The sequence below is a fragment of the Saccopteryx bilineata genome, chromosome 9, assembly GCF_036850765.1.
Source record: "Saccopteryx bilineata isolate mSacBil1 chromosome 9, mSacBil1_pri_phased_curated, whole genome shotgun sequence".
NCBI lineage: Eukaryota > Metazoa > Chordata > Mammalia > Chiroptera > Emballonuridae > Saccopteryx > Saccopteryx bilineata.
In genome coordinates this window covers 10286545-10314111 of record NC_089498.1, presented here as the reverse complement: position 1 = coordinate 10314111, position 27567 = coordinate 10286545, and the positions used below count along the sequence as shown (strand labels likewise).

The 27567-nt window shown below is 58.6% G+C and overlaps 2 protein-coding genes across 12 annotated transcripts in view; one reads left to right on the top strand and one right to left on the bottom strand.

Annotated features, from left to right (window-relative positions):
• KIFC3 (kinesin family member C3) overlaps positions 1-6458 on the top strand; it is a 65635-nt gene extending 59177 nt beyond the window's left edge. For 10 of the 11 annotated variants that reach the window (XM_066244005.1, XM_066244004.1, XM_066244000.1 and 7 more), the window contains 9 exons: positions 414-595; positions 1354-1458; positions 2627-2757; positions 3369-3492; positions 3698-3827; positions 3916-4145; positions 4427-4561; positions 4976-5084; positions 5829-6458. In XM_066244005.1, coding sequence (XP_066100102.1) covers positions 414-595; positions 1354-1458; positions 2627-2757; positions 3369-3492; positions 3698-3827; positions 3916-4145; positions 4427-4561; positions 4976-5084; positions 5829-5854 — 1172 coding nt within the window. In that variant the 3' untranslated portion in view covers positions 5855-6458. Of the gene's footprint in view, positions 1-413; positions 596-1353; positions 1459-2626; positions 2758-3368; positions 3493-3697; positions 3828-3915; positions 4146-4426; positions 4562-4975; positions 5085-5620; positions 5649-5828 lie in introns of all 11 variants that reach the window. The other variant, XM_066243999.1, reaches the window with a different exon arrangement.
• Positions 6459-7568: 1110 nt separating this feature from the next.
• KATNB1 (katanin regulatory subunit B1) lies at positions 7569-25455 on the bottom strand. Its single transcript, XM_066243148.1, has 20 exons — positions 25317-25455; positions 23928-24224; positions 19862-19992; positions 17391-17508; positions 13230-13330; positions 12841-12882; positions 12176-12259; positions 11876-11991; positions 11441-11512; positions 11131-11281; positions 10818-11008; positions 10596-10726; positions 10242-10292; positions 9533-9600; positions 9283-9402; positions 9032-9196; positions 8742-8833; positions 8591-8665; positions 8273-8389; positions 7569-8000 (listed from the first exon to the last, which is right to left on the bottom strand). The coding sequence occupies exons 2-20, from the start codon at positions 23965-23967 to the stop codon at positions 7868-7870; spliced, it is 1998 nt and encodes a 665-aa protein (XP_066099245.1). The 5' UTR covers positions 23968-24224; positions 25317-25455; the 3' UTR covers positions 7569-7867.
• Positions 25456-27567: the final 2112 nt, after the last annotated feature.

Below are 27567 nucleotides of genomic sequence, written 5' to 3'. Positions count from 1 at the left end.
GCCCTTTCTGTATGATAGAACAAGCCTCTTGGCTTCCGGGACCCAAGGCCCTCGTTGTGTGAATGAGGAGGGAAACAAGTACAGAGATGTACAGAGTGCACTTTGATACCCCAATGAGACTGGCGTCCCCTTCCTCTCATCCACACGACCCCCACAGCTGACCTTTCCTCCCCGGCCCCAAGCTGAAGCTCCCACCCTCGACTGGTTTGCCGAGGAAGGAACTATACCAATAAGTGAATTCATCCAATAGTAGGAATGACTGGTGACAGCTTTGTGGCCCTGGGGGGCCTTGCTGAGAAGGCAGGAAAGCCTCCTGAGCCACTAGCCTGCTTAGGACAGCAGTGGACACCAGCATGGAAGCCGTCTGGTCTTGACCGGGCCTGTACCCTTTGCTCCTCCCCCACCCAATCCAGGGAACATCCGGGTGATCGCTCGTGTTCGGCCAGTCACCAAAGAGGATGGGGAAGGGCCTGAGGCAGCCAATGCAGTGACCTTCGATTCTGACGATGACTCCATCATCCACCTGATGCACAAGGGAAAGCCTGTATCCTTCGAGCTGGACAAGGTCTTCTCCTCGAGGGCCTCACAGCAGGACGTGAGTGTGGCTCCTGGGTGGGGTGGGGGTTAGGGACAGAGAGCAGTGGTGAGGGGGGGCACAGAAAGACTCGCCAGGAAGGGGAGAGAGAGTGGGAGGGGGCATGGACAGAAACAAGTGTGAGAATGGGGCAAGGCAGGGTAGAGGAGTCTGGGTGTCAGCGCCCCTCTTGCCTTCCCCCTTGGAGAGAAGAGGGTGGGAAGCTAAGACTGAGGGCCTTAGAAGCCTCTGCTGAGGAGGAGAGATCCATGCAAAGCCCTTTCCCTCCATGTGGCCCCTCCCACCCTCAAAGCCCCACCCACCCAGGTGGCCCCTGCAATTCACATGACTGACCGGCATTGAGTCTGGTCCCTCCAGCCCGTGAGAGGCATGTGGTCTCAGCATCTATTCTCTGGTCTCTGCCAGGGCCAACCTGCCAGGCCTGTCTTGCCTGTGCTCTACTAACTCTGCACTGGGCTTTACCTTTGTCCCCAGGTGGGCAGAGGAGGTGCCATGCATGTGACTGGCCTCTGCCTTCCTTTTGCTGCTCCCTCTGGGGGTGGGGGAGGGTCCCCTGAGCTCCAGGGCTGGGCGGCCCTTTCCTCAGGGTGGCTGTCAGCAACCAGGTCACCCCTAGCCTCTAGTGTAAGTGCCCTGTTAGCCTCAAATGCCTCCAGTGTAAGCCGCCTGCCCATCCTAAAGGAGAGAGTGGGCCGGGGGAGGTGGTGGACTTGGAGCAGGGGGCAGCCCCGACCCTGCATCCCACGTCCCCTCCCTAGGTGTTCCAGGAGGTGCAGGCCCTGATCACGTCCTGCATTGATGGCTTCAATGTCTGCATCTTCGCCTACGGCCAAACGGGTGCTGGCAAGACGTACACAATGGAGGTGGGTGCCCGCTGGATGGGGCAGGGCTGCGGGCAGTGAGGACCACCCCCTTGCTGCCACTGATTGGGCCGCCCTCATTGGTCTCGGGGTTCTGCGCGGCATGTATTGTGCCCCCCAAGGCACCGGGCCTTCAGAGGGGTCATTTTGCCCAGGTGCCCTATGATGGTCCCACAGTGGTTAGGAGAGGCAGGTGTGACCACAACAAACCAGCAGCAGGAGCTTGACCTGGAGTGAGTCAGAGTTGCTCTGTCAGGACCGGCCATCCTTGATTCACCCCCATGCATTTATTGGGCTCCTGCTGAATGGCTGCCCCGCGCGGGGTCCCGGGGCTCCCTGAGCGAACGAGGGCAGCTCTCTGCCCTAAAGGAGACGCCAGGCAGCGGGAGGGACTGGCAGCAGGCTGGTGAAGACTGTCGTGGGACGCCCAGCTCTTACCTGTCGCTGCCAGGCAGGCCTTTGTCTCCCTGCTTGTGGCTGTCCCCTTTCCACAGGGAGCTGGGCTGTCTAGAGGAGGAAGAATCTTGACTAGATAAAGAGGGAAGGCTGGCCCCTGGGGTGTCTTTGGTTCGTTAGCATTTCCCTGGGTCTTAAGGGGGTTCCGTGGGTAGAGGAGGAGGGCAAGTGTCCAGACAAGGAGAGTGAGAGGCCCTTGGGTGGGAGACACTGTTAAAGGGGAAGAGCTCAGCTGAGATTTCCTTTCAGAGGCCAGGCAGCTCATCGGGCCCCAGGGCACCTGCAGGCCCCACCTGTGCCTTCCCTCCACCACCCACAGAGCCAACCATGGCCCCCCTGACCCTGGGCCTCCGTGTGGGCCTTGGCAGGGAAACCTTAGGCTCCTGGCACCCCTCCCAGGCGGCTCACTGGGGCCAGGTACACACCTGGCGCCCAGCAGCCCGGCCTCAGCGCCCTTGCCCAGGCGTTTCACCCGGGTGCTCTCAGGGCAGTTGTGGCAGGGTGGCGCCAGTTTAGAGGTGGGAAACTGAGGCCCAAGGAGGGGAATGAAGTTGTTTGTAGCTGGTGGAAGGGGATTGGGGGCAGACCAGAAAGCAGATGGGAACTTCGAGCTGGGAGGCTGGCCCGCGAGGGGTAGCTGGATGGTGGTGTGGGCCACAGACACCCTCATGGTACGGAGGGGCCCAGCTTACTGGGGCCACGCTTCTGCCCCCAGGGGACCCCTGAGAACCCAGGCATCAACCAGCGGGCCCTGCAGCTGCTCTTCTCCGAGGTGCAGGAGAAGGCGTCCGACTGGGAGTACACCATCACTGTCAGCGCGGCCGAGATCTACAACGAGGTCCTCAGGTGGGAGGCGCTCGGGGTTGAGGCGCTCAGGTGGGAGGCGCTCGGGGTTGAGGTGCTCAGGTGGAAGCCCTCCGCTTTGAGAATCTGAGGTGGGCAGCCCTGGCGTGGGCACATTCCTTCCCGGCAAGCTTTGTGGTCCTCAGGACCGTGGAGAGCCACGTGGGACGGGAAGTGGAGCCTCCTTGAAGAAGAGAGTTGGGGGCTGTATATCAGGGGGTCTTCTGGTCCTGGGCCCCTCCTCTGACCAGCAGGCACACTCTCTGAGCCCCCCTGGGAGGCCCAGACCGAGTTGCTGCTTTTCCCCTGGAAGTGTTCGCACCGTACCTGCAGGCTGGACCAGGTGATCAGTGAGAGTCAGGGTTTGGGCGGCCCAGTGCATTGTGGGGGCCGGAGTAGCACCACTACAGGCCTTCTGGGGAACAGCTGGTCTCCATTTTCTGCGGACTGAGTACAGGGGAGGAGCTGGAGGAGAGGAAGCGCTCAGCCGGGTGGCCCAGGAAGGCTTCCTGAGGGTGTGATGGTTGGGTCGGGGAACATTCCAGGCTTGGGGAAGGTGCAGTGCAAGCAGAGGCAGATGTGGGAGCAGGGAGTGACTGTCCCCTCCCCCCCAGGGACCTGCTGGGGCAGGAGCCCCAGGAGAAACTGGAGATCCGGCTGTGCCCAGACGGCAGCGGGCAGCTGTACGTGCCCGGGCTGACTGAGTTCCAGGTGCAGAGCGTGGACGACATCAACAAGGTGGGCTGGGGGGTCGGGAGCCGGGAAACGTGGGGAGACCCTGAGCTGCTCTGGCTCTGCCAGGTCCCCACACCACTCTGAGCCTCAGTTTCCTTCTCTGTACAAGGCAGAGGGTGACACCCCCTCACGGGGGTACTCGGGGATAGGGCGATTGCAAGGCCCCACTCTGAACCCCGGGCCTCTGCATGCCCCGCCCCCACCCCAGGTGTTTGAGTTTGGCCACACCAACCGCACAACGGAGTTCACCAACCTGAACGAACACAGCTCCCGCTCACACGCCCTGCTCATCGTGACTGTGCGCGGCGTGGACTGCAGCACTGGCCTCCGCACCACAGGTGAGCGGGGCCAACGGGCAGCCCGGCCCGAACACCCCCGGCACCCGCCCCGGAGGCGCCCTTGACCTGCCCGGCGTCCTCCCCGCAGGGAAGCTGAACCTGGTGGACTTGGCCGGCTCGGAGCGCGTGGGCAAGTCCGGGGCCGAGGGCAGCCGCCTGCGGGAAGCGCAGCACATCAACAAGTCGCTGTCGGCCCTGGGGGATGTCATCGCGGCTTTGCGCTCCCGCCAGGGCCACGTGCCCTTCCGCAACTCCAAGCTCACCTACCTCCTGCAGGACTCGCTCAGTGGGGACAGCAAGACCCTCATGGTGGTGCAGGTGAGGGCCTCAGGTGGTCTTGGCCAGCACCAAGACCAGGGACCCTTTCCGGGTACCCAAGCTGTGCAGGGAAGGGACCGTTTACTTCAGCAGCTCCAAAGTCAGTGACATGCACCCCTCCAACCTCCCCGACAGACCTGGCCACTCACACGTGTGCCTCATAAATTCCTTTCTTTTGGCTGGAGTCCCTTGGCCCTGAGCGCCCTCTGGCGAGCACGGGGCCCCTCCGGCTCTGTGGGGGTGGCTGGCTTGGCTGTGTAGTGAGCCCCTGTATCCTGTAGGTATCCCCCGTGGAGAAGAACACCAGCGAGACCCTCTACTCCCTCAAGTTTGCCGAGAGGGTCCGCTCGGTGGAGCTGGGCCCTGGGTCCCGCAGGGCAGAGCTGGGGTCCTGGTCCAGCCAGGAGCATCTGGAGGTAGGGGGATGGCACGGACCTGCCTCGGGCGCTGGGTTAGACCTCCAGGTCGGGGGCAAGGGGGTGGGCCTGGGAGGGGGACAGCCTGGCGTGTCGGAGGTGGGGAGCGATCCAGAGGCTGAAGCCAGAACTTGAACCAATAGTCGCCTTGTATCTCTTGGCCTCAGAGGTGCCTGTGGGTTCATCAGCTGATTGGGGGTAGGTAAGTCACAGGTGCTCAGTAATAACTATTTCTTTACATATATTATCTTATTTAACTCTTGCAATAACTGAAGTGGAGCATCATCATTGTGCCCATTTTACAGATGAGGAAAGTTTCAGGCGGCTGGGAGGGAGTGGAGGGAAGCATGGTGGTGGTGGTGGTGGTGAACGGCGCAGCAATGGTGTTCACCCACCGCTCACCCCTGCCCACAGTGGGAGCCAGCCTGCCAGACGCCACAGCCTTCAGCACGAGCCCATTCGGCCCCCAGCTCTGGAAACAGCAGCCGCCCAGGCTCCATGCGGAGAAGGCTGCAGCCCTCGGGTGAGCCTTCGGGGGAGTGGGCGGTGCGTTGGGAGGAGAGCCTCCCCCATGGGTCAGCCCCTACTTGAATGGGTTTTATCTTTTCTTGCTTTCAAAATACAAGTTCTAAAACTTCTTCAGAGCCTCTTTCACAAACCTTCCTTGGCCCTGGAAATTAGTGCTGAGGCCATTTTACAGATGGGAAGTCGAAGACCCCCTTTCTAAGGGCTCCTAGCTGGGCTGGTGACTTGTGGCCCGGGACATGAGTATCCCAGGCTGTGGGACATGAGTATCCCAGGCTGCGCTGAACACGCTCTTGCAACGTGCTCTCCAGAGCAGGTCTGGCGTCACCAGACCTGGGCCCTAGCGCTGGGCGTGGGAAGGGCAGGGCTCGCCTCCTGTTCCAGAGGAGCAGTGAGCCTGGTCATAGGACTGGAATCCAGGCCTCCAGCCCCCAAACCTGGCCCCACTCACAGAACGGAGTTCAAAGGCGTAGGGACAGCAGGGTCCTGACGGGCCCTGGCCCCCCAGTGAGACGCCTGTTGCTTTGATTTCAGCCTGAGGCTGGGGCTGCAGAGTCTCCAGGTGAGTGTGGGGCCAGTGGCCCGGGGCTGCCTGCCGCCTGACCCCCGCCATGGGCTGCAGGGCTGTGCGGGGGACCTGCCGCTCAGGGCTGGGGCTCTTTCTGCCGCCTGCTGTCTGCGTGCTTCTGCCTGGCTCCCTCTTGCTCTTGAATGGAGGCTAATGCACCCCTCCCCCCTGCAGGGAAGTCGAGGCCGTTGCCTGTGTGATGGACTGATGGACGTGTCCACCCTGCCGTGCCAGGGGCTGGATCCCGAGGCCCCACTGGCCTGCTCCCTCTCTAGGGCTAGGAGGCGGAGGCCAGAGTGGAGGCTTCTCTTGTTTCCGAGATGAGAAACACGTTCAGGAGAAATGGCGTCTCTTGCCTGTGGCTTTTGGTGCAAAGGACATGGGCTGGAAAGGCAGGGGTGGCCCCTCACGGGGTTCCTCATGGGAAAAGCAACAGTGTTAGGAGGCTGGCCCTCGCTTGGGCTGGCCCAGCTCTCTGTGCCTGCAGGGTGCCCTCCAAGGTGGATGGCTGAGCCCCTGGGAGGCACAGGGATGGTGGGGACAGTCCTCCAAGGGGGCCGCCATCCTGGGCGTGTACATAATGTGCGTGGGTGTATATAGGGGCGCGGCTCTGCCTGCCGTGGGCGGCGGGCTGTATTTATGGCTGGCAGGAGGCCAGGGGCGGGGACTCAGCTGCTCCTCCATCTGCCTGGCACCAGGCTCTCCTCGCTCACCAGCCTCTTGACATTCTCCTCCCTCTGAAATCCTATTTAAGAACTTTTGGAAGCTTAGCCATTTTTACTTAATAAAAGCCTTTTTACACAAGTGTGGTCTGAAAGAGTAAGTCTTGTGAGCCCCTGGTCATCAGGAGCAGGGTGTCGGCACGTGCTGTTGGTTCCCTGCTGCGAGCTGGTCACCCCAGCCTCCCAGACCTGCCCTGTAAGGCTCGGCGTCCTGAGCACCTGCGACTGGGAGGGCTGGTGCCTCCCTCCCCTTCTCACAACTGACCGCCCCACAAGCAGTGCTGTGACCTCTATCTTATAGATGGGAAATGAAGGCTCCTCCAGGTTTGGCATAACCACGGTCATGGGGCCCTGACCTTGTCCTGGCAAGTGAACTGCCTACAGGTGAGTGCCACCCCCCTCCCAGGGCCTGAAGGACCCCAACCACCAGGGCAGGACCACTCCTCACCCCTACTGTGAGGCTGTGCTGGCCTGTGTTTAGTGGGGTCCTCCCTCCGACTGGGGCTGAACCCTGAACCGCTGCCAGCTGCCGCCTCAGGAGCAGAAGGGATGCCCACTGGGTTGGGCAGCTTGTCTGGCTAACACCCTGGTTGGCAAACTGCGGCTCGCAAGCCACATGCGGCTCTTTTGGCCCCTTGAGTGTGGCTCTTCCACAAAATACCACGTGCAGGCGCTACCTTGATAAGGAATGTACTTACCTATATAGTTTAAGTTTAAAAAATTTGGCTCTCAAAAGAAATTTCAATCGTTGTACTGTTGATATTTGGCTCTGTGGACTACTGAGTTTGCCGACCCCTGGGCTAGCCCACACTGCGGGCTCCTGCAGGGTCACAGGAGGGTGGGAGAACTGCCCTTCCAGTTCTGAAGGCCGCCTGGGGGGTCAGAGCATGCTGGTCTGGGTCAGCAGTGGGGCCAGGCCTGTGAAGCTGGGGTCCTGGCATTCTGCAGTATACAGCTGTTGGCCTTGGAGGCATCCACAGAACATCATGGGACCCACCTGTCTCCCAAGATGAGTTGCTGCCTCCCCCTTTATCTGCCGAAGAATAAGTGAATTGGCCCTTTCCCCTTGGCCTGGCACTCTGCTGCCCCCTGCTGGCCATATAGCCCGGTGCACGGCCTTTGAGGAGACCAGGCAGGCAACCCTGCACCTGGGAGAACCCTGTGGCCAGATATGTCCATCCTGGCAAGAAAATCAGGGAGTACTTACAAATTTAATTAAGTTTGCCTTATAAATTACAGCAGCAGCCCCAGGGCTTGGTTGGCTGCCCCACGAAGCAAGAGTTGGGCAAAGCTGGGCAGCCGCTGCTGGATAGAAGTCTGAGAGTTTGGGCTGTGGAGGTGGCCAGTGGGCCAGCGCTGCCGCCTCCAGGATGGCCACAGGGCAGCTGTGGGCGGGACAGACACTCATGGGCTGGTGGGCCCACAAGAAACAGGCGCAGGGGCTGAGGTCAGGCCCCAAGGGCTTCCAGGTGCCCCGGCTGAGTGGATTCCTCAGTCCAGACTGGCCATGAGCAGGTGTAGCTCCCGGAAGGCACTGCCGTGCCGGCCACTCAGGCTCGACTTGCTCTTGATGAAGCCGCTGATGCTCTTGAGCTGCTTATAGCAGAGCCGGCACTTGTGTAGCCTGTGGGTGGAGGGCGGCGCTTCAGGCAGTGGGCTGCCCAGACACCATGACCCCCACCTGACCCCGGGGTTTCCTGTCCTAACCGCTCCTGCCCCCTTCCCCCAGGCCAGGCCATCCTACCTAGGCTCTGGCTACTCCTACCCTAGACCCTGGGGAAGAATGCTGTCCCAGCACAGTGACCTCCTCCAGCAGCTGTTTCAGCTGGGCCTGTGTGCCCTCCCCCGCCAGCGTGGCACCCCTGCCCCAACACAGGCACACTGGGGGCCCCTCACCTCTCCTCCCGGCTGATGTCCACGCCCACAGAGGGCGGGGCTGCCAGGATGTCAGTGATCAGGGGCAGAAAGCGCTGCAGGATCAGCTTCAAGGAGGTGCAGCCTGTCTGGACGTAGCTTCAGAGGCAGATGGAGGGAGCCAGATAAAGAGCAAGGCAGACAGAGGATCAGAAGCAGCACGGGCTTGTTTTCTCTCTGGCCTCTCTGGAACTTGGAGGGGACAGCAAGGCTGCACCGCCACCTCACGTGGGCACCACCCCGGGGGTCTTCCCCACGGCCCGCCCCCACCGCAGGCAGGCAGGGCTTCCCCACAGATACCTCTCATACTTGCTCTGCAGAAGTTTCTCGATCTGTGGCAGAACCGTGGTGCACAGGTCCAGCTTCCACAGGGAGCTGGGGAGAGGCCCGGGACGTGCCCTCAGCACCCAGCCCTGCCCACTCCACCCGCGGCACCGCTGCGGTCACTTACGCTTTCTGGTTGACGATGTTCAGGAGGTCTACCACCACCGAGAGGTCACTGATGGCCACGGCCGAGTCCACGGACGCCTGTGCAAACAGAGACTTGTCACAAAGAACTGGGGACAGAGTGCGCCCTGCCTGGGGGTGGTGTGATGAGGGGGTTCACTGTGGGGTATTAATAAGACCACCTAAAATTACAAGCACAACACCTGGCCCATAAACAGGTGCTCAGTAAATGGCAGCGTGTGACGAGGAGGTCGGAAATAGAGGTAAGTCAACCAGTGTGGTGACAGGGCTGGCAGGGGCAGCACTTGCCTTGACGTCGCCCGTGGTCCACACGGCCCGCACTGTGTCCAGGTTCTTGTGGCGGCTGGTGAGCACCACGCACATGGTGTCATGGCCTTTGCGGATCTGCGACATGGCATCCTCGTCGACCAGCTCAGTCTGCTGGGGGATCTTCACAGCCTGGCAGGGGGCCCAGATGCTAGCAGCAAAGCTCCGCCCTTGCCCCACGGGCCTCCACCCCACCCTTAGGCTGGGCCCCCACTCACGGGCAGGAAGTCGGAGGCCTTCAGCCCAATGGGCTCGTTGCGGGCGGCTGGGATGATGGTAGGCTCGGCCTTGGGTGCAGGGGTGGAAGTGATGACCTGGGGCCAGGGCAGGACCTCGGGCTGGAGGGGCACGGAGCTCAGCGGGCAGGCAGGCGGCCCGAGGGCTCCTTCTCTGCCCCGACAGGAAGCCCCCAACCCTGGTTCAGGCTCCAGCCCGAGCCTCACACCATGTCCCTCTACCCGGACATACGTTTGGCACCGGGAGCTGCGTGTCCACAGCTGGGCTGGGCTTTCCTGCCTCCTTGGCTGTGGCCACGTCTGGAGGCAAAAGGAAAAGACCTCAGGGTCAGGAAGAAGGCAGGGCTTGGGCAGGACCCTGATAGCATCTATAACTGAGGGGACAGGGCCGCCAGCAGGCAGCTAGGGAGGGAGAAGGCAGCAGTGTGGGTCCTGGAGAGCCCCGAGGCAGGGGCCGGGTTGGCGCCCGCTTCCCACCTGCTCCCTCCCGGGCCTGGCAGAAAGCAGGCAGAGCACTGTGTGTGGAGGGGACCCAGGCAGCTCCAGGGAGTGGTGATCTGCCCCCCAGTAGGAATGTTTGTGACGGGAGGTGCAGGTGGTGAGTGGGCCGTGAGGAGCCTCAAGGCCCCCATTGACACTGGGCCCACGGGACCTCGCCCAGCAGGCCCAGCCAGACCCTCTGCAGCACATGTCCCATTTCTGGAGCCATCTGTGTGGCTGTGTCTGTCTGCCCTCCTCACCAGGTGTGGGCTCATGAGGGGAGCACCTGCCTGCCTTGTTAATGCTCAACTTCTGGGCCTAGCCCAGGGCCCGGCCCATTATAGGTGCTCTTGGGCCAGTGGGGGAGAGGCTGAGAGGCTGAGGCTGAGGCTGTGCCAGAGGGGGCCGGGGGAGGGTTGGGGGCCCAGAGGGGGACAGGACTGCCCCACGCCCTGACTCACCGTCTTCTGGAGGTGCTGGGAAGGGCTCACTTACTCGGGGTGGTGTCCGACCTGTAGAGAAGGTGGTTGAGGACTCATGTTGATTGCCCAGGGCTCCTATCTGAGCCACTAGAGAGCTGGGGTGGCCTGGGGCCCAGGCCCCTCCAGGACACGGGGGATGGCAAGCAGTTCCCAGGTATGCAGCTGCAGACCTGTGACCCTGAGCGGCCCACAAACCCTCAGACTGCCCCTTCCCACCTCTGTGCCCCCGAGTGGCTGCCAGGCTCTGCTGGGGCCAGAGGACCTGGGAACAGAGCCTGGCCCAGGGTGGGTTAGGAGAGAAGGGAGCTGCAGCGCGCCGTCCCCAGGCCTCACTGATGCTGTTCTTGGGCTGGAAGATCTCATTGTAGTCCTCCGCGTTCTGGATCTCAGCCCGAGACTCCCGCTCGTCCCGGTCGTCCTCGCTGCTGGGGCTGCGGCGTTCGCTCTCCGAGTTCTGCTTCACCCTGCAGGCCCACAGGAGGCGCGGCCAGTGAGGCTGGGCGGGGCGCTGGAGCCTTCCCAGGGACAGGCCCGCCCCGGGCCCCCAGCGCCCACCTCTGAGGCTTGCTGCAGGTTGTGCTGGGCCGCTCATAGATGCGCCTGAGGGGGGCGGCAGGGAGGGGCGGCTGCTGCGCCAGGGGCCGGCTGTCCTGCACGGGGTCCGGGGCCACCGTGCCTGTCCTGGTGACCCTCGTCAGGTCCACCACGTACGAGGAGACGTTGCTCTGGGAGAAGGCCACGCCTATCTGCGGAAGTGGCAGAGCTGGGGTGGGACCACTCCCAGCAGGGGCTAGGGGATGGGTGATCAGGACCCCCACAGGGCCGCGTGGGGGCCCGATGGGCCCGTGGAGGCAGGCGGCTCTCTCACCAGCTGGTTGCTGCAGATGGCCAGGTCGGCCACCTTGCCCCAGTTGACTAGGACCACGTCAAAGCAGCGCTCGGGCTCCCAGCCGTAGACACGCAGCGAGTCCTGGCAGCCACTGTACAGGCAGCAGCCGTCGGGGTTGAAGAGGATGCTCCTGGGCCAGGCAAGAGTGGGCCGTGGGTCCCAGGGGCCCCGGGAGGCTGCGGGCGCCCAGGACAGGAGGAGCAGAAGCACAGATCGGGAGAAGCCCACCGCGTCCACATCCCACCGCCCCAGGAGAAGGGCTAGGCCCACCGCCCGGCTGGCTGCCTACCTGACGGGCCCCGGCTCCCCTTCGATGCAGCTCACCACCTGGAACTTCTCCAGGTCCCAGAAACGGATGGTCCTACAAAGGCAGCGAGGCTGTGCCGGGAGGCCATGGCCTCCACACAGGCCCCGGCTGGGGCAGCAGCTTCTCTCAGGGCAGGAACAGCAGTGCCTCGGGCCGGGGGCTGGGCCAGGAGAGGGGGCTCCGTGGGTGGGAGGTGAGTATGGGCCTTGGATCTGGATATGCCTAAAAGGCCTAAGACGCTGGGGCCGGGAACCAAAATCAGGGGAGGGACGGAACCAGGGTCCCATCTTGGCTTGGCTGGCAGTTAATTCAGTCTACATAGGCTCATCAGGCATGCGACAGACTGGAGACAGACAACCATGCAGAGGGATGTGGGGAATGGCAGTCACAGGTGACAGCCCTGCTTCTCCTTCTCACCTGTCAGAGCTGCCAGAAGCCAAGAGGTACTCGTTGGGATGAAACTCCACCACGCTGACAGGCCCCGTGTGGCCAGTGAACTCGTACATCATCTTGCCAGCAGTCAGGTCCCAGAGCTGGGCGGGCGGGGCGGGGTGGAGGTCAGGGCCAGCGGGCTCTCCCTCTGTCCCAGCCTCACACCACCTTCCACTCTGGGCAGGCTCGGACATCAAGCCCGATCGGGGGGAGGTGAGGGCCCAGCCTGAGTGTGATCGGCAGACACCAGTCCCCAACCCTGGGCCCAGGCAGGCCGGGAGCTACCTTCACCGTGTGGTCATCTGCAGCCGACGCCAACCACTTCCCGTCGGGGCTGAACCGGAGACAGCGCACGGCCTGGCTGTGCCCCTGACGAGAGGACAGAGCAGCAGGCTCGCCCTGGGGGCCTGGCCCGGGGCCTCCCTCCCCACTACCCCCTCATCCCTGCCTTCCACAAGCAGTGCTCCCTGGGGAGCAGGCAACAAGGGACAGACATGTGGGCGGTGCCACAGAGGGCCACTTCTCCAGATGTGATCATGGACTTCCAGTCCTGCAGGACGGTCCAAGAAATCACGATGGCATGGTCACACAGTCCTATGCCTCTTTTCGGAGAGTTAAACGCCCTCTCTTAATGGCAAAGAGTCTAAAAACCTCTAAAAATAATCGTATGTTAAACTCAGTGCTTCCCAAATCATATGACTAGGCTCCCTGACGATACCTGGCACCTGCCTGTACGACCCGAGCACGAGCGCAGCCTGGTAAACACGGTTCTGGGGTCCAGGCGGACCACCCACAGCACTCCTGCCCCACTCCAGATTTGGGCCCCTCGCTGGGACTCTCATCTCTCACCTTCCCGTTAGACAGCCATGCCCTCCAGCCCTGCCAGTCTGCGTACCACCATGGCCCATGCCCTGTGCTTATGGAATGCCCAGCAGAGGGGCCCGCCTTACCCTGTACCGGAAGACACAGCCTTTCCTCCTGATGTCCCAGAGCTGCAGGGAGAGGGGGGAGGGGCAGAGTCAGGACAGGTCATAACCAAGGGTGGCCTTGGGCAGGGGAGGCCTGTCGCCTGGGTCAGAGGGCAGTGCGTGACTGAGCGCAGAGAAGGCCCCTGGGCACCCCAAGTCATTACACCCCGAAATGACAGGGGACTAGAAGCTGCTCACTACACCTGGGGATTCCAAGCAGAAACAGCAGACGCCTCCACCCAGGAGAGTGTGAACGCTGCCACAGAGAGAAGACACCCCCACGAAAAGCCAGAAACCCACCCCTCACGCAGGACATGAGGACGGTCCCACTGCCAGCCCAGTGGGAGACACGGCTCGGAGCGGCACCTCACCTTGATGTTCGTGTCCTGGGAACCCGAGGCCACAAACTCGCCGTATGGGTGGAAATCCAGGCTGCAGATGTTGGCTTTGTGTCCCATGAGTGTGCGAAGAACTAACAGGGCAGAAAGCAGAGACGAGGCGTGAGGAAAACAAGATTGCTGTGTGTGGGGGCTTTAATGTTAACTGAAGAATAACACAGAGATGACAGCCATTTCTCTTATGGCCTGAGCCCCCAGAAAACATCACACAGCACCCCTGGCTTGCACCTCTGGGCTCGTCCCAGTGGTTCTGGGAGAGCAAGGACGGAGGGAGGATGTCAGGCAGGGAGAAGCGGGGAGCCAAGGCCCCAAGGGGGACTGCGGAGGGCGAGCTTAGGTGGTCCTGGTGCCCACACTGGTCCCCTGCCCCAGGGATCCTGAGTTGAGGGTGGCTGCGAGGACAGGCTGTGAGAACTGAGGACACAGGGAGGACATGCCTGGGGCCTCAGAGCCCAGGGGTGGGGGCAGGTCGCCCCCTGCTGCCCCAGGAAACCATGCCTCCATCCTTGGAGGCTCTGCAGGCAGCGCCGTGGCCCAGGAGCTTGGCCTGCAGGCAAACTGTTTCTGTCTCTGCTACCAATCCAATTTGCTGCCTCTTTCTGGCCTCCTGTGTCTTGCTTTTTAAAAGCTTTATAATTTCACTGACAATGAAACAGTACACCCCATGAGTACCAGGCCAAGTGGTATAGGAGTCCAGCCATGCTTAAGTCTGAGCAAGGTGAAATGGGGTGTGTGAGAGAGGTAGGGAGTTCTCCGTGGAAGGAGGTGTTCAAGCAGACTTCAGACGTAATGCTTTAGGGACCAGAGAGTCCAGCTCCAGGCACTGGGTGAGTTAAACAAGAAACTCTATGACTGTCGGCATCCCTCGGGTCCAAGTCCTGGGCTCTGGAGCCAGCAGAACTGAGAGGAGTCCTGGCTCTGCCCCTGGCTTGCTGTGTGACCCTGGGCACTCCCTTACCCTCTCCGAGTCTCCTATCAGGTCATGGTCAGATTACATAATATTGGGACATAAAGTTTTTAGCATGGGCCTGACACGTGGTAAGGGCCCCATAAATGCCGGCTGTAACAATTCTCACTGTGACTTCTCATTGTAATAATTCTCATTGGAGCTTCTTCCTGCACAAGGCCTGCCTGCATCCTTTCCGCTCTGTCTCCAAGCTGGACGCCCTCTCCAACCCAGGCCTCGGAACACCTGTCCTGGTTCTCTGTCTTCTGGCCCCAGTGACGGCCCACTACTCAGTGCCACGGCCTTTCGGGCAGCCCCAGGACATCTGCGGAGCACTTCCAGTATTTCCAGAACAGGCTGAGTGATTGCTGAGCATGAGTCTCCCCTCCCAACAACGCCAGGAGGTGGGTGAGGGCCGGAGGCTCAGGGGGGAGCAGCCCTCTTAGGCCGAGCAGCGGGGTGCAGAGCTGGGTTTAAACCTGACATCTTACTCTGTAGCAGCTTACTTTACCGTGTGACCCTCCACCTGGGTCACATTTGACGACAGCTCCTAAGACAGGCCAGGCACAGCTGACGGCAGGAAAGTGAGCTGCTCTGGCTGTCATCACCTTGAGGACAAAGTCCACCAGGTGCCCCTCTGCACAGATCCTGTCAAGCGCTGAGCTGAGGACGGGCTGTGCCTTCACATCCTTCACAGAGCAGGACAAGGCATCTGCCACGCCTGTCCACTGAATGTCTAACTCAACTGCACCAACACCTGAGAGGCTGCCTCTCCTCGCTGGCTATAGCTGTCACAGGCCACCGGGGGCTCAGCTTCTGGTGGCCTCGGGCACAGGCTGCCCAGTCCAGGGTCTGGAGGGGGCAGACTCATGCTGCCTCTTGCTCGGCCCTGCTGGCTCTGAATCCTACAGCAAGGTTTCCAAAATCCAGCCCCACCCCGAGAAGACATGGCAAGTCCCACCCTGCGTGGGCTGGCTTCATGAAGCGCAGGCCACCTTCCTGCGGGACGGGCTGACCCAGCCTTGCCCTCTGGCTATGCCATGGAAAGCAGGCAGGGCCACATTCTTCTGGTGTGACTTCTGGCTTTGCTCTTCTGTCCCGGGAGGTACTTCAGGAAGCCTCGGTCACCGGATCTGGGAGCGGCAGAGGGGAGGTCCTCTGGGGTGTGTGCCCATGCGGGAACCTCCAAGCCTCACCAGCCGAGTAGCCATCATCCTCTGCCTGGACCCTCCTTGAAGAATACCTGATGTGGGCTGCCTTTCAGAGTAACCGACGCGACAGACAATGAGCTCTTCCAGAACCCCTTTGTGCCCGGGCTGCCACGGAGCCTGTCACTTTCAGTCATGCCATGGTGGGTAAGGTGGGTAAGGGTGGTCATGGCCCTGAGGTCTTGGTTCTTCCTGCCGAGGCTGTTGCGGGCCTGTGTCTCTTCCATCAGAGAAGTCTCCCAAACTCAAGGCAGCAATGATGGTGGATAGCACCGGGATAGGAGCACCAGGACCCGAGTCCCAGCATCTGCCACGCCGACCCACAGGGTCCTCACAAATACGGCACCCTCCCAGCCTGGTTCTGCATCAGAACCACCTGGACGCCCGAGTCTGGGCCGACCGCACAGCCGAGTCATGCTTCCTGGGAGCAGGGTCTGGGCCACATGTGTTTGCGGCGAGCTGGAGAGCACCGGCCCCGGAGCCCAGCACCCAGGAGTCCCAGACAGAGGCCTTCAGTTCTCAGCCTGGGCCCACGGGAAGGAACTCTCACGTTTCCCTTCTGCGTGAACGGCCGAGGCCGAGAACACATGGCGCCTTTGTCGCTCTTCTGTCTCTCGCTCCTTGGTGCATGGCGAATGGCTGGTACCGTCCAGTGGGTTCAGGTCCAGGCTGAGGCTTCTCAGGTGTGGAAAGGTCTTCTCCCTGAGCCTTTCTGCTTTCTCACCTGGAGCCCAGCCAATGGGCCTGTTCCGCCCTGGCCGCGAGTCCGACGATGCCCGGCACAGATGCCGTGGGCCCAGCCAACGGGCCTGTTCCGCCCGGGCCGCGAGTCCGACGATGCCCGGCACAGATGCCGTGGGCCCAGCCGACGGGCCTGTTCCGCCCTGGCCGCGAGTCCGACGATGCCCAGCACAGATGCCGTGGCCCTGCGTGTGGCCAGGCAGCAGGACCGGTGCTGAGACACTAAGCATGCAGCCCGTTTTTATCTAAGATCCTGGGGTCTGTCTTCCTTAAGCAGCCTGCCACCAGGTGGGCAAGCATCACCCAAGATGCCATCATTCTTGGGGGCCATCTAGACAAGAAGACCATTGCTCTTGGGCAGAAGGAATCTGGCCACTGGGTGTGCATGGCAGAGGCAGAGCATGAGCCCAGCGGAAGCCCAGAGACCTGTTAGATTGGCCAGGCAGGGGATTCTCTTCTGGGAAACGCAGCTTTGGCAAAACCATGCCACTTCCCTCCCACCCATCAGCTCGTGGCGGCCTCCCGCCCGCGTGCTGGAGGTGCACACTAGACGCTGGCAGTGACAGTGAGCACACGGCTGTCACTCGGACCTCTCAGCGTTGGCCTGCACAGTGCTCTGTGCGAACGTACAGCACGTTTTTAGCAAGAAGTGCGGTACAGCCATGCTGTTCAGAAAGACGGGGGGAACGAGCAGAACACCAGGTCAAAGGACAGAAGGTCGGGGCTCAGACCGGAAGGAGTGGGTCAACGCTTCCTTTCAATTCTGAGTATCTGTAGAACTACTGGATTTGACTTGTCACCTTTGTAGGTGACAATCATTTAGGACAAAGCACAAGGAAACCAAAGGGCTGGCCACCCAGCCCCATTCCTGCAGGCAACAGTCAGCCAGAGCTGAGCGGGGCCGCCCCCAAGTCGGGGCACAGCCGCCTCACCCCGTCACGTGTTCTGTGTGGGTCCTGGTGGCACCTGATGCCCCTCCAGGTTCTGAATCCATACAGTTGTCCGTTCAGACATTTACTAGGCCCTCCTTGGTGCCAGTGCTCAGAGACAGGAGTACATATCACTGCTGCCAGGTAATGGGGCAGGGTGGGAGGAGTGTCACCACGCTGTCTGGTCAGTGCTCTAGGAGGGAAGTACTCAACCTAGTCAGGGCAGGCTTCCCGGAGGAAGCGACCCAACAGCAGAGCCCGAGACAGCAGAACCAGAAGGGGTTTGGGGAGGGCAGGCGCAGATGCCTACTTTTGGCAGCTTCCAGGTCCCAGACGCGAATGGAGCCCGACTGGGAGCCGGCGACAATGAGTTCCTCGGGGGTGTTGAGGCGGACGCTCTCCACTGGGGACGTGTGACCCGTCAGGCTCTGTGAGGAGAGAGCGGCAGCTTCAGTGTAGTTTGTGCACAGACCCCCGGCTGCTGCCACAAGCTATGGGTCCCCAGGAAGTGCGTCTGAGAAGTGGCCCAAGGACAGAGCCACGCCCGCTCTCCCACAGAGGGCCGAGCAGCTGAGGCCGGGGCTAAACGTGGGCCCGTCCCGTCATGCTCTAGCCCCGTCCTCTGCTCAGTGTGCTCCTTACAGACACCTGCAGATACGGCCCTGGGCCATTTCCCCAGGGAGCAGCTGACCCTTAGTCTCGAGTCCAAACCGGCACCCACCTAGGCTCTGCCCCATCTCCACTCTCCGCTGGGCCCACGCCCCTCAGGAGAGGAAACCACGGCGGGCCTGGGGCCTGGCTCCTCAGCAGCCAGGGAGGAAGGGAGACCTTTCCCCGCTGACCGCGTACCATCTGGATGTTGGCTTACACCAGGTTACAAACGAGGCTCTGTAGGTTTGTTCTTAAGTTGAATCTGTATGTAAGTTGGAACAGGTACATGTACCTATTAAATGCAACTTAGATGTTTGCCTTAACAGAGTAATTGTTTTCTGGGCCTATAAATAAACGGTTTCAAACCTATAGAACCTATCTTGTTCATTACCCAGGAACTGCGTCTCTGAGTTCACACGTACTTAAAACTGTACAGAAAGGGGTAAGAGGGTAAGAGTGGACGCCTGAGAAGCAGGTGAGAAAGAGCCTGGCGAGCTGGAGGCACCGGAAGGCCTGGCCTGCGGGGGCCGGGGGGAGGGCTCGGCCGAGGCCCGTGCGGGCCTGCGGTGGCATCTAGTGTGGGAAGGTAAGTCTAGAGGCCAGACCCAAGCTGTCTACTGTGTATCTCTGCAGCCAAGAGCCTGGGGTCACTTTGTGTATACTTTTCGTTGGTCTTTGTTGAGTTTTTCAAATTATGTCTGTTACTTTGGCATTTCAGGGGGTAAGCACATTTAAACCTTAAAAGCAAAGAGAAACAAAACCATTTCAGTTCTATTCTGAACTCAATTTCCATTGTTTGGAACCTTGGCTGTGGCTTGGGTCAGATCTCTGGTCTCCGCTGAATCTCCCCAAATCAGTGAGTTGATTAAATCTCTACTAAGAAATATCACCGCCCACGCCCTATTGGATCTCGATCCTTACTTAGCTAAGAGTCAAAAGAATGACAGTACCCTGTGTCGCAAGGCCACGTGGGGAGAGTGAGTGAGGTTCCCTGCCCCCGGTGAGAATGTATCTTGATTTCTGGAGGGCAACTTGGCAACGTGTTTTGAAAGCTTTTTAAAAAGTGCACAGCCTCGGATTTACAGCAGTGATCACAGATCTGTTCAGAGGTTAGGCGGATACGGATGTTCCCTGTGGCTGCAGGTGACCTCTGTGTGGGGGAACGGGGCGGGACTAAGCTAATTCCGGCTAATCCCCATAGCGGCATACCACAAAGCCATTACAAATCATGTCATAGAACAAAAAAGAAGTCATGTCATTAAAGGATATTTGTTGACACAGGAAAATGCTCACATATTGTTATTTTTAAAAAACCTGGCCAACCTGGGGTGGTGAACACACACTACAATATGCAGGTGATGTACACCCAAAACCTATATAATTTATTAACCAGTGTCACCCCAATAAATTCAATAAAAAATATTAAAAATAGATAAAAATACAAAAGCAGGCCAGAGAAGAGTGAAATTGTGTTCTGGAAATATACTGTTACATATTTCTGTGTGTGCACGTGTGTGTTTGCACATGTGGACATGTGCATAAAGGCACAAGTCTGCACACGCATGCGTGTTCACATCTGTGTGTCTACAGCAGCACTTATGAGGCCCAGCGGTCTCTGGATAATGGATGATATATAATTCATCTCTGTATTGGTTTTCCTCCTTTATGACTTCCTGTTTTGGAAAACAGTCCTCGGCACTGAGGGTGGCTGTGTGGCAGGAAAAGTGCTGTCAAAGAGCCGCTCTCCGCCCAGCTCCAGCCGGACGCCCTGAAATCCCTTCAGTGGAACGGGGAGGGCACGTGTCAGTCACCCCCGCGCAGAGCTGATGGGTGGGCAGCTGGGCCCTGCACAGCGCAGGGCGGGCTCACACTCATTTTAGCCTTCTCATGCAGCTCCCTGGAGTGTCCTACAGCCAGGTCACGTCCCCAGGACGGCCCCTGTCCCTGCCAGCTGGGGTCGTCCTGGCCCTTCCTGAGCAGACAGCTGGGGGAGGCATGGACGTTGTGCTCTGTCCCTGTACCCTTGGGATGGGCGCCCAGAGGACAGGGTGCCCGCTCCTGCTTCCAGCCCCGCCCTGCCCACACCCCTCCTGCCCCTTGCTCCTGCCCCCGCTGGCTGGCGAGGCTCACCATGATGCAGTTGGGCTTGTTGATGGACCAGAGGTTGACGCGGCAGTCATCCCCACCTGTCGCCAGCAGCCGCCCGGAGCCCTTGCCCAGCACCAGGGAGGACACATTGCTGGAGTGGGCGACGATCTCCTCTACACAGGAAAGGGAGAGGGGAGGCAGTCAGGGGGCATGATGGGCCACATGGAGCAGGCGTGGGCCACCAGAAGCCCCTCGTGAGGGCTCTGCCCCTGCAGCTCCCCTTTGGTGCCCAGACAACCCTCCTGACACTAGCTGACAAGGCCGGCCCCCCAGGGGGCATCGGGGCTCGAAAGGGAACAAAACACAGGCAAGGATCCAACAGGCAGCCCAGGTCTCCGAGCTCAGCCCTGGGAGCCCCTTCTGGTAGGAAGGAGTACACAACAGGTCTCCCCACTCAGGGAGGGAAAACCCCACCATGCTGATGCCCCGAGGAAGCCGGGAGGTGACCGGGAGGCGACCGGAAAGCTGGCTTGGGCGATGGCTTCCACCCTGCCCGGGGAGGTCTCTGTGGTGTGAGCTTCCGAGCACAGGGAAGTGGAAACTGAGCCCAGGAAGGCTGCCTGCCCGGCAGCCCGGCTCAGAGGGGCTATCGAACTGCTCAAGCTCGGCACCTGGCCAGAGCTGGGCACAGGCAGCACCCAGACCAGCCAGGGCAAGAGCCCCCTGCAGCCCAAATGTCAGCCAGGGCCTCAGGGACCCCATCCGTCTCTAGTCTGCAACCCAGGAGCCTCTGTCCTTTGAACACTGTGGGGCAGAGCAGCCTGGGCTCCTCTGGGGCTCTAGCCACAGACACCTGTCTGTTCAAGAGCTTCTGCTGGGCCAGAGTACTGCCCAACCCAGAGAGAGCGAGAACCGCCTTCTCCCTGAGCATTCGGTTCCGGGCCTCAGGCCCTCTCCTCTCTGATGACACTCCGTGCATACACTGCCTCCTACCTGTGACCCACCCACAGGCCTGAGTGTCCACCCGGCTCTCACACTTTCCCGGGAAAGTTCTGGCTGGGCCCACTCACTGGGCATCCTTGAGTGGGTATAGCACACTGCTATCCTCTACTGCCCCTGGAGACAACCACTACTCTGGAGTATACAGGGTGCCTGTTCTAGGCCCAGCACTGGGAGACGGGGGAACGAGAGTGGTCAAGTCCCTGTCTTCAGGCTGCAGCCACGCAGATGGCTCCTGGGACAGGGCATGCAGCTGGAACCACCACACATTATGGTGGACAGGATCTGGACGTGGGGTCCTGCTAGGAGGGTTTAGACCACTCCCCGCTAAGCAGCCTGACCAGGGGCTGGAGAGACGGGGGACACACCCCAGGGCACTGGACCAAGAGCTCCCCTCTGACCTGAAGGACATACCCACCAATGGCTCAGGCCTGGGTACTGAATTTCCGTGCAAATACATGAAGATCTCACAGACTCTATGGGCATGCCAGGCTGGCGGCGGCTGCTCTGCCCTGTGGCAGAGGCCCACACCAGTTTCTCGAGCACAGGTGGCACAACCTGGGCCCTATGTCCCAGCCAGAGCTGGGAACACCACATTCTGACCAGAGACAGTAAGGACTTGCAAAGAACTAGGCTTCAGTGACCACATGCTGGCCAAGCACCCTCTGATCCTCAGAGACACCAGAGCCACACGGAGCCGGAGGTCACCGGCCTTGTTCAGATAGCTGAACTGCTGGCATGTGCCTGAGCACGTTACCTCCCACCTGAACACGTTCATAGCTCGGCCTTGCCTTTCAGATGAAGCAAAGTGTCAGAAGGGCTGGGGTCCTCACCAGCCTCTGTGGCACTACATTCTACCCAGTGCTATGCAGTAGCCCATGGCCTCCTGAGAGTTCTTCCAATGCACTGAACTTCCTGCCTCAGGGCCTTTACACATGCAATTCAGGCAGCCTGTACAATACTTTCCTCCCCCACTCTCCTTCATCCAGTTAACTGATTCAAAGTACATGTCCCAGCTTAGAATTCAAGGAGAGAAGGAGGGGTGTGGTCATCTGATTCCTGCCTGTTGCTCTCCATCCCCAGGCTCTGCACCCCAATTCACAAGGACCCTGTCTATCCCATCCTCTACTGCCTCCCTAGGGCCTGGTTTATGCTTAGAAAAGATCAACTGCCCTGGCCGGTTGGCTCAGTGGTAGAGCGTCAGCCTGGCGTGCGGAAGTCCTGGGTTCGATTCCTGGCCAGGGCACACAGGAGAGGCGCCCATCTGCTTCTCCACCCCTCCCCCTCTCCTTCCTCTGTCTCTCTCTTCCCCTCCCGCAGCCAAGGCTCCACTGGAGCAAAAGATGGCCCGAGCGCTGGGGATGGCTCCTTGGCCTCTGCCCCAGGTGCTAGAGTGGCTCTGGTCACGACAGAGCGACGCCCCGGATGGGCAGAGCGTCGCCCCCTGGTGGGCATGCCAGATGGATCCCGGTCGGGCACATGCGGGAGTCTGTCTGACTGCCTCCCCGTTTCAGCTTCAGAAAAATACAAAAAAGAAAAGAAAAGATCAACTGTTGAAAGGATAAACACATGTCCCCCAAAAACACAAAGTCACCCTGTCCTACGTGTACCTTCCTTGGGAGACCTTAACAGGATTCTCCCAGAAGCCTCAGGCTTAGGGGAACAATTTGCAAATGGTCCAAACTGCTTATTTTACAAATGAGGACACTGAGGCCCAGCAAAGAGCTTTGTCCAAGTTCCCACAGTTAAAAAGTGAAGGAGCCTTGCCTAAGTTCTGAAAACAGCCCAGGGACAACTCATAGCCCAGTGTGACCAGCTTGGGCACACCAAATTCATGCCAACCAGTCCTATAGATGTGGCATGGCCCACAGAGGCACCAATGAATAGGGCAGCAGTCCTCAAACTATGACCTGGGGAACCTTGGGATCTTCAGGAGCCTTGCAGAGGGTCCAAGAGAACAAAACTATTTTTATAATAATACCAAGATGGTGTCTGACTTTTGTGTTCTTGTTTGCTCGTAAGAATGTAGTGGAGTTTTCCAGGAGATACATCACAGGTGATGACATCATCCTCAATGGCCTGTTAGACTGTGTATTCTTGTTTGAAAATGTCTTAGTATCTATTGCCAACATGGTAAATAATGATAGGTATAACTCCCACAAACAAAACGCTCTGAGGTCTTCAGTAATTTTTTTTTTTTTTTTTTTTTTTTGTATTTTTCTGAAGCTAGAAACCGGGAGAGACAGTCAGACAGACTCCCGCATGCGCCCAACCGGGATCCATCCGGCACGCCCACCAGGGGGCGTCGCTCTGCCGCAACCAGAGCCACTCCAGTGCCTGGGGCAGAGGCCAAGGAGCCATCCCCAGCGCCCGCGCCATCTTTGCTCCAATGGAGCCTCGCTGCAGGAGGGAAAGGGAGACATAGAGAGGAAGGAGAGGGGGAGGGGTGGAGAAGCAGATGGGCCCTTCTCCTGTGTGCCCTGGCCAGGAATCGAACCCGGGACTTCTGCACGCCAGGCCGACGCTCTACCACTGATCCAACCGGCCAGGGCTAGTAATTTTTAAGAGTATAACAAGGTCTTCAGATCGAAGAGTTTGGAAGTGCTATGTGGAGTAATGACGGGAGTGGGTTGTGCCCATGCTCAGTTATGTTCGAGAGGCCTCTCACCCTGGTCCCGCACCAAGATGCCCTCATCTGATGGGGAAAGCCTAACCTGTGAGGTGTCTGAAGACACGAAGAACATCTTTCAGGATTTTTCACCCTATCCTGCCTGTCAGTCTAACTGGAAATCCTGCACGAAGTGCTTTATTATATTCATTTTCATTTTCTCACTTGAAACTCCCAGCAACTCTAGAATACAGGTGTGATTATCTCTCTGTACAGATGGGAAACTGAAGCTTCCGAGAGGTTAAGTCACCTGGTCCATGTTACCCAGCTAAGAGCCAAAGTCATTATGATTTGCATCTTGCTCTATCTTATTCAAAGGCCTAGGAGTCTCCCCTTGTGCCAAGAATAGAAGACAGAGTTGAGGATTCAGGCCACCCCAGCAACAAACAGCAGCTACACAGGGTAAATGGGGTGAGAAAGGAAAAAAAAATCACCACTCACGCAACTTCCAGGCCGTCTTCGTGACCACATGCGTGGCCATCCTTCAGCTGTCTGTCACCTGAAGCCCCACCCACAAAACAGACTGCTTTCCTCGAGGGGTGGGGGTGAATCCCCCCCAGATCCGCCAATCAAGTTGGCAGGGACCTCCCACACATCCAGGCAGAGGGAATGCCTTTCTCCGGGCTCTGGCCAGTCTCTCAGCGGTAAACCATCCACAGCAGCCTCAGCAGCAGCCTGTACACGCCTGTCGGGATCTCGGATCATGGAATGTCAGGCTTGAGCCATCTCAGCTCGACACTGGAACATAAACAGAAGCAATGGCTTGTTAGGATACACCTGGTGGGAGCTCAAGGGGACTGAATTGCATTCTGCAGCGGCAGCTCCCTGGATCACTGAGGCCACTCCATCAAAGTCACCAGAGCCAGGAGCCGCACTGCAAATTGGGTTTGAGAATCAAGGGAAGGGGTCACTTCAAGACAGAGTGACTTGGAACAGAGGTAAAAAGAAGGTCCTCCCAGAGGCTGGGATGATGGGAGGAGGCCCTGCTCCAGGAGGGTGCAGGAGCTGCAGTGAGGCAGGGAAGAGCACACGTCTGCAGTTCAGGCAGATTGCTGGGAGTCTCTGCTTTGTCTGATACATGGAAAGGGTGGGGTCAAGGCTAAAGCTTAGGGGCTCACGAGAGGCACTTGTGGGACTTAAGCTTTCTCTGCGAAGAACGTCTAACAGGGCCCTGAGGATTCACCCCAAACCCCCTCCCCCTGTTTGTGGCAAGGGAATTACTCCTGGATCCTGAAATTCCCAAGGACAGTGCTGGAAACTCGGTCCCCGCCTGGGCAGGAGTCGGCATGACTCTTCAACTCTAAAAGGCCACCTTATGGTGCCTCCTACCCGCTTCTTCCAAGCCGTGTTCCCATGAAACCTTTCCTCCCCAGCCCCTTTCTCCTGGGTTCTCAGTTCTGCCTCTCTAGCCCTCCATTCCTCCCTGTCTCCCGTGTCCCCCATTCAGACACATCCTGTTTTCTGAGCTCCCTAACTTGGCCCCTGCCTAGCCAGACGCCCTTAGCTCCACTTTCCCCGCTGGTACGAGTATCCCCATTCATTCACTCTCCTGCTTCTAGTGTACCTATCCATCACCCATCGTCCCGCAGACCCCCCGCTCTGCTTCCGGCCTTCCCGGTTTTGCCCTCAGGCCGCCACGCCGGTCCCGCCCCTCCCGAGGTTGGGGCTGATCCCTGGCCTCCCCTAATCCTCCCACTCCTCTCGGCCTTCGGAGACGGACTCCAACCTCCCCGCGCCCGGAGTCCTCTCCGCCGCTGCCCGGCCCCGCCCCGCCTGGCTCGGCCCGGTCCAAGGCCCACCATACGTCCCCTCGTCTCCTTGCCTCCTTACCGACTCCACCTGCAGCTGCGGCTCCGGAGGCCGAGGCTCCGATCCAGAGACGACCCCTACTTGCCTCCATCCCCTGCCCTGATTGGCCGCTGCTTGACAACCGACCCTCACAACAAAACCTCCGGCTCAGAGCCCCGCCCTCCTCACCTCCCACACCAATCAGCCGCCGCGGATGCCCCGCCTCTTGCTAGGTTTGACCAATCGAAGCGGGCACTTCTGCCGCTTTTCCTAAATACCCACCCACCTTTCCTGAATTGGACAAATCATGAGGAAGAAGAGTTCAAGAGCCGCCCATCGGCCTCTAATGTACCAATGCGAGCTGCCGTTTCCTTGGTCCCTCCTCCGCCTCAAACTCTTCCTTTCCTCCACTTTGCCGTCTCTTCCTCGAACCTAGTTTGCTTTTAAAAAATTTGCGAGACGCCCTCCTGCAGGCTGCACCAATCGCTTTAGCAACTGTCCCAGCTTGACCAATCAGCGTTCACATTATTGGAAAACCAATTCCCAGATAGCCAATGGGGAGAGGAGGTCTGGAGGGGCGCGAAGCCGCGGATGCTCCATCTTGGAGTGGGGCGAAGTGGAGAGGAGTGCTTACTTAGTCAGCATTTTGCTGTGGTTCCTGCTTTTTCGCTTTATCTGTGGGAGGTTCTGCGGTGGTCCGGGGACTTTGCCCTTTTCTTGAGTTTGAACATCGGCTTGAATCCCCCACAAGAGACCTAGAGGAAAACGGAGACTGGTTCTGCATCCGAATGAGGCGTGGAGCCACTCCCTTAAGGGTTCCCCGACCAGGAATACGAGAAACGCGGGCTTCATTTGTGATTTGTGGGTGGGGTGGGCTTATTGCCCACTGTACTGCACCCGCTCTGCCAGACAAGGAAGAGGGCCCACCCATCACCACACTGTACTTCGGGAAGCCGGCTGGAGCGGCATATGGGCACTGTCAAAAAGGAACTAGATGAACGCAATAAAATAGGATCAAAACTGTCCACCCTGTATTTCTCAACTTTTTATATGAAAACTTCATAGCGAAACAGGCGAGCTCTTTAACAACGGGGACCTGTTTTTTACCTATATATTTGTGGTACCTGGAATAGTGTCTAAAATATAATACATGCCTTAATAAGGCCTTGATTAATAAATTAATGAATGGGAAAAAAAAACTTCAGAGAAAACTTAAAAGAATACTATAATGTATGATAACTTGAATGATGTAACGATGACGTTACCGTGTGGATGTCAGTACTTCCTAACACGTGGCTGTGTTTGCTTTATCCCCGTGTGTTTTCCGAACCATTTGAAAGTTGTAGACATCATCCCCAAAATATTTTTAATAGCTTTTTTCCTAACTAGAAAACAATCAAGATTCAGTACACTTAGCTCTTTTAAGTTTCGATTCCTCCCTTTTTTTATGACCTTGATCTTTCAGAGGGATTGGGCCATTTACCTTGTAGCCAGTCTCACATTATAATTTTGTCTGACTTTTTCCTTCTAATGTCATTTACCTTGTTCCTTTCCCCCCTGAATTTCTTGTTAATGTTGTAAAGTAACGTTTTGCCAGGTTTATGTAGAGACACCAAGTCCAAATGAACTTTTAAGGAGTTTTATATATTTAAAGGAGGAGATTTAATGCCTGACCAGGCGGTGGCGCAGTGGATAGAGCGTCAGACTGGGATGTGGAAGAACCGGGTTCGAGACCCGGGGGTCGCCAGTTTGAGCAAGGGCTCATCTGGTTTGAGCAAAAGCTCACCAGCTTGGACCCAAGGTCGCTGGTTGAGCAAGGGGTTACTCGGTCTGCTGAAGACCCGTGGTCAAGGCACATATGAGAAAGCAATCAATGAACAACTGAGGTGTCACCACGAAAAACTGATAATTGATGCTTCTCATCTCTCTCTGTTCCTGTCTGTCTGTCCCTATCTATCCCTCTCTCTGACTCTCTCTCTGTCCCTGTTAAAAATATAAAAATAAAGGAGGAGATTTATTAATATGCCAGCCGGGCCGCATATGACTAACACAGGGAATAGCTGACCCAAATCGTGCCATCTAGAACGCAGCCTTGAGGTAGGTTCTAGACCCTTGATCACACACAGGTTGGCGAGAAAAGGAGGAGGGGAAGATGACATAATCATTAGCAAGCTTATATCATCTATAGGATTTATAAAAATATTCCTACATATTAACACTTATAAGGTAACACAATAGTGAAAAATGTTGTTTTACATATTAAAAGACATTCCCAAATCATTTAGTGTTCATC